This window comes from Neolamprologus multifasciatus, chromosome 15 (genome assembly GCF_963576455.1).
Source record: "Neolamprologus multifasciatus chromosome 15, fNeoMul1.2, whole genome shotgun sequence".
NCBI classification, from domain to species: domain Eukaryota; kingdom Metazoa; phylum Chordata; class Actinopteri; order Cichliformes; family Cichlidae; genus Neolamprologus; species Neolamprologus multifasciatus.
In genome coordinates this window covers 3,924,392-3,934,191 of record NC_140453.1, presented here as the reverse complement: position 1 = coordinate 3,934,191, position 9,800 = coordinate 3,924,392, and the positions used below count along the sequence as shown (strand labels likewise).

The 9,800-nt window shown below is 41.5% G+C and overlaps 1 protein-coding gene across 1 annotated transcript; it reads left to right on the top strand.

The window, feature by feature from the left end:
• Nucleotides 1–10: 10 nt before the first annotated feature.
• On the top strand, nucleotides 11–9,382 carry fkbp1b (FKBP prolyl isomerase 1B). Its single transcript, XM_085132811.1, has 4 exons — nucleotides 11–150; nucleotides 911–958; nucleotides 7,635–7,747; nucleotides 8,589–9,382. The coding sequence occupies exons 1-4, from the start codon at nucleotides 114–116 to the stop codon at nucleotides 8,715–8,717; spliced, it is 327 nt and encodes a 108-aa protein (XP_084988937.1). The 5' UTR covers nucleotides 11–113; the 3' UTR covers nucleotides 8,718–9,382.
• Nucleotides 9,383–9,800: the final 418 nt, after the last annotated feature.

Here is a 9,800-nt window from a genome sequence, read left to right as displayed (position 1 = left end):
ATGCCTGGTTTCGGTCGCTAAAGCCCGACTTGTAGCTGCAAAAGGGTAGAACTGAAAGAAAAAAAGCTTTGTCGGCTGTATGCTTTATAGCTAATATTTGAAGTAGCACAACCATGGGCGTGGAGGTCGAGACGATATCTCCCGGTGATGGTAAGCGGATTTATTCGCCTATGTGTGCTTTGATGAGGGTTGGTGGTGCTGGTGTCGTCGGGGCACGGTAGTTCCCCGGAATGCCATTCAGATATTTTTAAATATTGACAATTTTTTTTGCCAAGATTAATATTAAGATGTGTGCGACGCGAGGGAATATATCCAGTAGATAGTTAGCAATTAACGGTAGTATGCTGCGGCTTTACCCTGTTTTGATTTTAGTTTAGTTTCTTCTTCTACAGTTTAAAATCACTGACGCCTGCACGGCATCTTTCTAGAACTCTCCATCCTGTCAAGTCAAACTCCGTCCAGTGTTTTAAAATTGAGCATTAGCTTTCAAAATAATCGACACACAGGCACGTAGGGAAACATTTGAAGAGTTACTCATGTGTAAGCAGTCAGTCAGCTCAAGAGTGAAAGACACCAAATCTAGGGCTGGGTAAGGCAGACCTACAGTGTCCTTATAGGCACTGCTAAATTAAAGTGCATCTGATAGCTAATTACTCTACTATTTCTATTACTAAGTAGGAAAAAATATGCCAGCAGGGTAAAGTTACAGCATGAGGATGACAGATGCATATCTCACTTTAGTATGTCTGAAAGTGTAAAGAGGGTGCAACAGTACTGACATCAGTCGACCCCACCAGACTGAACCTTGGATTTGCTAATGAGACTGCCAGTCTAATTACAAGATTAACTTGGCAACCTCAGAGAGTATACAAACACACTAACACTTGTTTTCTCTCTCTTTCATTAACAGGAAGAACATTTCCAAAGAAAGGCCAAACATGTGTTGTTCATTACATAGGTAACTTCCTTTCTCTTTCTTCTCTCTCTCCCCCCCATTTTTCATTCTCTGCATTTTTTTCTGTCTTGGAGTCCATAGGGGGAAATATGTGCACAACACACCAAGCTTTCAAAATATGCAAAATGCTCGTAACATTGTGTAACTGAGTGCTGGTTACACTTGCAAGTTGCCGACAGAACCAGAAAATACTGATTTATTTTTTTTGTTTTAGGGTGTGCTGACATGCACATATTCATTAAAATGGGCATGCCCTGTTTTTCCTGTTTGTGTCTTGTCAGATTGCCAAGTTTTTAGGTGGGACAGTAAGACGCTGAGACTTTTGGGAAATGAATTTGGGTTGCTCTATGGCCTCGGGTTAGCAGACCATACAACTAGGTCAGACAGAAAGTAAATAAACCTCGCTGGCATCTCGTCTGTTGACTGTCTGAGTATCACATGGTTATTATGTGGTTATAAATGCAATTGTACACACTCTGGTTATGGTCTGTGTAGTAAAGAGGGTTGGTTTCGAGTTTGTAAGTATTTATTTATTTTTATTGAACGTACACGTCCATGTAGTTCCATCTTGTAGCTTTGGGACTTCATTTTCATCCTTTGAAATGGGTTAATGTGATTTTCCTAATCTATTGTAATACTGGCTGTATATCTTGATTGACCTATGCATAGTGTTTAACCTTATGGGAAAATTGCAGCTTTGTTTGACTAGTGTGTGTGTGTCATTAGAGACAAAACGATCCACAACAACTATGCCCTATACTGTACCTTATACTAGGATGTTGTGCTGTAAACTCTTCTGGGGAAAGTTGGATTTGCCTTTAAGCCTAATTTCAGGTATCGCATTTTTTTGGCTGCTGCCTTATTTCCATTGAGTCGCCTAGTCTGCATGTTTGATGTGACACAGACCTTACACTGGATATCCTTGCTTAAGCAACCCTTCCATATATCTGCTTCAGTCTAGCCCTGCAAGTAGACTAGCTGGTGATCCCTCGAGGCTGGGTTTGTGTCTGGAACTGGGGATCCTTCATATGTCAGGCGAATGTAATCTTAATTTATACGTCTCAAATTGTGAAGCTAGGCTCTTGAGATGTGCCACATAGCATGCTAGAGTAAGGGTTTGATTGACACTTGGTGTCTCTGCTCCCCTCTACTGTTGAATACGCAGTTATGAACATGGGTGGATGGATATATTGTTACAATATTGAAAGCCAAAAATGAATTAAAAATTAATTCATTTGCCTGGTCCTGTTGCACTGCTCTATGCGTGAAACTCGTAATCGGACACACTGGAGGCTGAGCGGCCAGTCTCATGTCCATGCCAAGAATGGTAGAATTTGCTGGTCCCTCGTTTCATTCGATTCGTGCATCAGAATTTTGGAATTTAAAAGTCTAAACTTTGGGTTCTGGTGAGGTTGTTGACGTTTAGGTAATGCATCAAAACCCAGGATTATATAAAGAGCTTCCCAATACTAGGACAAATAAAGTATTTCTAATCTTAAAGTAAGAATAATTTAGATCTGCAAATAATGCAGACCTTCTCTCGCTGTGAGCAAGAATTAAACATAGGGGATGAAAATGAGCACAATAGGTCCCCTTTAAGTTTTAAACTCCATCAAGACTGCACCACCTCTGCTGGATTGCACATATAAAAAAGCTTTTCCTTTTTCTGCTTTATTTCCTTTCTCTGTGTTGTTACCTTGTTGCATTTTTTATTTACAAGAGGGACAAATGTAAAGAATCCTGTCTGCAAAATCTACAAATGGTAAATCGACTGGGAATTACATGGTGCCGCTCTACTCAATTTGAGCACTCAAAGCACTTTCTATTTCAAATCTCATCCTAATCACATATACATCCATTGCTTTTATCCATACCTACCCACTTTACTACACATTCACGCTTCCATGAATGCATCAGGGGAAACTCAGAGTTCTGTATTTTGCCCAAGGATACTTTGACACTTGGACTGTAGGAGCTGGTGATTGACAGCCAGCTCTACCACTTGAGCCATAGCCACCCCCAACAATTAGCATGGGTACTCTTCTTTTTGTTACATTCGTCACCTATTTCATTGAGGTACTCCCCATCTTTTGTTTGTCTTTTTGTTTCGATTTACGCTAACTTACTCATAAGATGCTTATACTTATTGGAATACAACTCAAAAATACATAGTTAAGCCAAACTGAGGCTTCAATAAAGGAACGCCAAAAGAGCTATAAATACAGTTTTGTGTAAATGCAGGAAGTGCATTTGCAAAATATGTTTAAGGGTAGAGCTGAACACATGAAATTGGCTAAGAATGTGGTTTATGTAGATAATCTGGGAGTATTTGTGTTGTAATCTGCAGAATTGATATAATGTGTTCCTCACATCAAGGTTTTTATGGACTCATAAACAAGTCTCCGATCCTACAGTGAGGGAGGAGGGTTTTTTTAATTCCTTGCTGAACTGTTATTATGTTAACCAAGTTAAATTTGATACGTCGGTTCAACTAGTTTCAGGTAGTTATCAAGGGATTTGTAAGAAACTGAGGTAGGGAAGTTTTAAGATTATACTTCACAGTTTAGTGCCCCAGAGGACAAGTGTTTTAATTAAAAGCTACAAGATTAGCTGACACTCTGAAAAAAAGATAATGTTGGTAATACAGGTTGGTGTGGATTTGTAACATAAGTCAGCTGGCTCTCGGTGCAGAAACACAGACTGTACCCTCAACTCCACTCCACCCTCCCCTGGTGTTTTCCAGATAGCAAAGGCAAACAGTAAGAGTAAGGAGAGAGTGATTTCCCAACACATATTGGGATATGAAACCACTCTGCTGGAGAGGCTTTCTCACGCATTCTCTTAATGCTGTGCAATTTTTGACTCTCACTTTCACCTCTGGGATTTTGAATATGCAGATGCACACATGCCAGAAGTACACAGACGCTCAGATATGCGAGCGACCTTCCTCTCACTCTGGTGAAAGTTGTAGCCACCCAAATTAGCAGAGTGGTCGGTGATGGCTCAGGCCTCCAATAATTTATCCTGTCTTGCATTCTTGTTTCTCTCATGGCTGACTGCAAGTCTGCTCACAGAGTGGCTCAGCTGCAGAGCTGCAGTCCTGCAGTCTGACGCTCATTTTGCTGCAAGAGGAAAATTAAAGCAGATCTGATGTCAGTCAATATGAGACAACAAAAGTAGCTCATGCGGTTTTAAGTTTGATGAAGTATGGCACTAAGCTACGAAGATGAATGGCATTGTAGCCTCTTTTGACACGAAGCATGTGCTGCGGAAGCTCGTGCTGCATATGATGTCATTCCTAAATGTGGACATCATACCTTACCATGTTTGTCCTGCAGACTTTAGCATAAAACAGACAGAAACTGAGACCTCGCGGTTCTACGTGTTTGACCCAGAAATAGATCAAGCTGTGTGTCAGAAGATGCCAAAGTCTTCCTCCATGGGAGAGTGGTTGTTCATATAGTTGAGCAAACAATGGGAGGCTGATGTCCAGCTCCAAGATTAGTAGAAAGGCTTCTGCTGAAAATCATTGACTATTGGGTTGTCTGAGTGCTTCACGGGCTTTTTGCAACTTGTGTTATGAACATGGATCGAATATCTATGCAGCACCTACTTGGCAGGCAAGACTGGAGGAAAAGTGATATTCGAGCATATTATTATTTATCAAGTGAACTACTAGGCTCCACTAAAGATCTAGGACACTCCATATCTAGTTAGAAAAAAAGCTCTTTTTGCACTTAATGATCGTATTAGAGTAACTTTTAAGTCATGGCTGAGGATTACTTTCAGGTTCTGGTGTCAACTTTACTCACGTGCCCTATCCCAGTTGCTTGGCTATAGAAATGAAGAATGATGAAGACTCTTGTTATTAAGATGTCTGTGCCCGCAGGTGTGAAACACAGCAGACATGTAAGTCACATACTCAGATAGCTTTACACACATCTCATTTCATCCACATTTGAGCCAAGGGGCTTGCTGTGTTGGCAGCCATCCTAGAAAGGGGCAAGACAGGATAAGGTAAACAAAGTAAAAATAGCCCCACCCCTGTGTGGAAGGGCTTTTTACAGCGATAGCTAGCCACTACCAAGTGTAAGCTTCTCACAAGGAGAGCCTAGGGGCCAACCTCAGAAGGGACAGGCTTGGCTGTATTTTTCCTCACCCATGCTCGGCTGTACAAATAGTGATAATAGAGCAGTGATACGTGGTGGTTTAGTTAGCAGTTTGGGATTTTGCTATGGCTATCTCTGTGATCTCCAGCAAACAGATTATTATAGAATATTAACACGGGGTCCACGGCCTGGTCCTCGTTTAGCCTTGTTCCATGCTGGCCTCCCCTGGTGAAGGGTGTGGTCTGGCAGGGCAGACACCTAGCTGCCTGTGTGAAATGAGCTATCTGTGTCCAGACTGGAGCCCGACTGATATATTGGTGATATTTTGATGATTTGTATTGATTGAGCCTCTGCCTTGCTTTTGTAAATGTTCACTTTACAGCAGAGGGCCAGCACCAGAGGCCAGCCCACTTTCCATTGGGTTGGCCCTCCCGGCCAGGAAGGACACACTGAGCATGAGTGTGTTTGTTGTGTCTGCGTTCTGTTGTGTCACAGTCCATCGATTTTTTTACACATCAGCTGTAAAAACACGGTGGGGTATTGTCGTCACCCCACTGGGTGGGTGGGCGGCGTGAACACACAAGTTTGTCAATGCGATAACTTGAGAACGACTCAATGGAGGAGTTTGGAATTTATAACATCGGTGCATCTAATAAAAATTTCAGGGCTGGTTGAACCTCGACCTCAGGGCCAAGGTCAGAGGTTAAGTTTTCTTAAAATCTTGTGACTGGGATAACTCCAGAATGAAGCTGTGGCGGGGCGTGGTTCGTGGCACGGCTGTGGGGGAGGCTGACACACCTGAGCTCCATCAGCTCATCACGCCTCCCCTATATTAAACGTGCCGGGACCTGAGGTGGGGGTTTGTTGTTGTTGTGTGTGGCTGTCAGCTAAAAAGCTCCGGCTGTGTCTAAGAAGCGACATCCGGAATAAAGAAGTGTGTAAAGAGTGAAATATATTGCAGGATTTTGATACCGTGGTTGCATCTACTATAAATATCAGACAACTTCAAATCTCAGTGACCTCTCGGTCAGAGGTCAAGTTTTCTGAAAATCTTGTGAATGTGATGAGTTGAGAAAAAGGTGACGTACGATTTTGAAATTGATACCGTACTATATATACACTACCAAACAAATTGATACCCACTAGGAAGCTGAGGGGTAGCACTGGCAGCCACCAGTATTTTTTATTTTCCATCTTTGAGTTTGGAGTGAACTGAAACCAGTTACAACAGATGCAGGGCAATGAACTGGGGTTCATCCTGAACGCTCTATCACATGGTTGAGATAGACAGGTAATCTCCGATTAATCTAACAAACAGGTTTGTCATATGTGGGGGGAAACCGAAGCCCACAGAGGAAACCCACATAGGCTTAGGGAGGACATGCAAACTGCACAGAGACAACCCCAACCTGCAGGAGTATGCACTGCTGTAAAAATGCATTTCAGTTTAGCTGAAATGCATTTTCTGTGTCGGGGTTTTTCTTCAGTGTGCAGCCAACTGCTGCTAGAAACTCAAACGACTTTTCTGCAAGAAGGTTTTGTGTTTCTGCTACTCGAATGCCCTGCAGCAGGTGGTATTCACCAGGGTGTGTGAACCTGATGACTCTGCAGCTGGACCTGGCCCAGCCTGCTCATATCTGAGCTACTGGACGTCTTGGAAATGATGGACCTTCTAAGTTTAGTGGGGGAATGAAAGTGGAGAAGGAGTACAGTACCAGCTTTCATATGACTGGATGAGCAAGACACTGTAGCTAAACTTCAGCTAACACCAGCTTTAAATGCCAAGTATTCACACTATGACATAGAGATAAAATAATGTACCAGAACAACCTCCAAAGTGATAGCGGATCATTATTATTATTATTTTACTATTTAATTTATTTATGTAAAAACGAAACCTTTTAATCTGTATTTCTAGAGGATGGGGGACAAAATATTATTATTATTAAATATGTTAATTACTTGAAATAAAACCCATTATTATATTGGTTGGTAATGCACAGCATTGCATTATATTGTTTAATCTCTGAATCTCTAATCTCAGTTATTTGAACTTTGTTTGCAGTTACAAGTTTCCTGTTCCACAACAATAGATTGTGCAGAGAAAATAACAAACACCATTAAAGACCTTGCTGCTGTTGCTTTTTTCTGGCCGCCAATGGTTCCCAAAGTTCACGACTTATCAGAGTAAAAGAACAGGGATTGAGATTGTGGCTAATGAAACGATTTAGTGTTTTCATGCCTTTAGTAGTTTAACCGCCACAGCAACAACAGCCCTGTCATGCCTGAATGGTCAGTCATTGTTCTGAAGGAGCTGAGTCCCGCTTTGCCTTTGTTACCCCTTTCTCTCGCTGTGGTCTACATACAGTTAAGCAATGGCCTAGTTAACTTTAAAAATAATCCACTAAACCAGGCCAGTTCTTTCTGATTCACATTTCCTCTGTTCATTTGAGAAGTTGAAACAAACCCAAGAAGTCCCACCAGAAAAATTCAGCTAACTATGCCCATGCACTTTTGATTTTTGAGTTTATTTTGCCTCTAAATTTTGTTTTCATATGTTTTTTTGGCAGGTATGTTGCAGAACGGGAAAAAGTTCGACTCTTCTCGAGACAGGAACAAGCCCTTCAAGTTCAAGATTGGACATAGCGAGGTCATTAAAGGCTGGGAAGAAGGAGTAGCACAGGTGAGAGAGGAAGGTTGAGGCCCTGCTTGTTTTGTCTTTTAGTATTAAGCAGTACGTTGTGCGTTCCATGTTCTAAGTACATATTGAACTTCATTTATTAATTTATACTGCCAGGTTTTAATTGATCATACCTAACAGTTAGTTGCAATTCTGAAGGTGCTCTCGTACAGTGAACAGGTGCACCACTGCAGTTGTTTTTGTTTTGTTTTTAATTGTGCTTAGATGTACTGCAGTGGTCAGCAACAATGAGAGGGAGGCTGTAAAACAGATTCTACTGCAGCTATTGGTTCAGCTGTAACAAATTCCTTCCTTCAGCTCTTGTATGATAATGGCAGCCACAGAAAATACACAGTTACAGACTTTTCAGTTAGAGAAAACAGATGAATGAGGACAAATGGAGTCACAGCATCAACAGCAACAGCAGTCTGACATTACTTATTTTCTGTTGTGTATGTAATGCTGAGTAGCTGACTTGATTGCTGTCCGCTTGAAAGTGGTCTTTTACAGCTGCAGTGAGTAGAAACCAAGATCTGTTATGAAAGGAGAATAAACTATGCAGTTTCTCATATTTTACTTGTGGTCGGGCCTCTTGGTAAAGTACGCAAACAAAAGCCCGGAGTTCCGAATATCTGCTTGTGTTTCAGGTTCCTGGTATTATGTTTGCCTGCCAACTGTCACACTGTTATTGTTTACTGGGACACTTGAATAGGGTATTAATTTACAAGTCAAAAAGTGTTTTGTGTTCTGTGACAAGGGACTTTTCGGGCGTAGGCGTAAAGTACAAGAAAATGCACATAAATACTCAGTGTGTTCTGCTGTCTCCTCCTCTCCTGTGCTGCAGATGAGCCTGGGCCAGAGGGCTAAAATCACCTGCACACCAGATATGGCTTATGGAACAACAGGCCACCCCGGAGTCATCCCACCAAACGCAACCCTTATTTTTGATGTGGAGCTGCTTAAGCTGGAGTGACGCATGGGGTAGAAGGCAAAGGTAGAAGGCTAATGGGGCTGCATTCACCATAACCCATTTCCACCGGGAGACCATACCCGACTGTCGCCTCTCACAGCCACCCGCTCTTATGTTTCTCTGTTTTCACAGCCTTCGTCTTTTTCTTCAGTTAGGTATTTAAACGCATCTTCCGCTGCTTCGTTGCCATCGTTTTGAGCTAGATGCTGCAAGAAAATGTTCATGTCGTACAAGACTCTTATACACACACACATTTTGGTTTGTCCTTTACACATGCTTGTTTTGTTGAACTTCATTTAATGTTGTAAATTTTGTTGATCCCTGTTCTCTTTGAAAAGCCGTACTACATTGCAATCAAAACATATATTGCCTTACAGTTTGAACAGCGGAGTTGAGGGTACATAGGTTAAAAGTACAATGTCTGCTCTGTATATTTACTGGGCATTATATACCACTGTCTGCATCGCCACTTTGAAAAAAGGCTTGTCCTGCTGAATGCTCTGAATGATGTTGCTGTGTTTGGTATATTTTATAATCCTTGTGAACATGCAAGTGTAACCTATAAAATCAAACCCAATCAATACTGTACAGAAGTCTTTAAGAGCCATTGCTACTATGACAGTTTATTGACCAACTCTTGAATAAAGTGGCATGCACTATGTTAAAAAGTCTGTGTCCTTTGTGTGATTTGTGAGTGACTGATTGCTACCTCCAGAGGCATCTGTTTACCAGTTCACATATTGTGTTAAATTTTTATGAAACCATAATCAAATTATTTGTAAAATAAGTAAACCATGCATTTAATCACATCTGGAATCTCGCCTTCAGACGACAAGATGTGGAGGACTTCATCACTTCAAGAAACACATGTAAACTAATACTTATTCCATTTAAGGACAAAATTTCTTTGCAAGAAAAAGCTCCTTGGTGTGCCAAGAAATCTGTATACAGGGGAGAAGACCTTTAAAACCTGTATTTAATGGTCATCAGGCCATAAATTAAGATGAATACAGATGTTTCAGCTTTCTGGGACCAGTTTTGGGAGGGTCTTTTTCTGTCTCAGCATGACTGCCGCAATGCACAAAC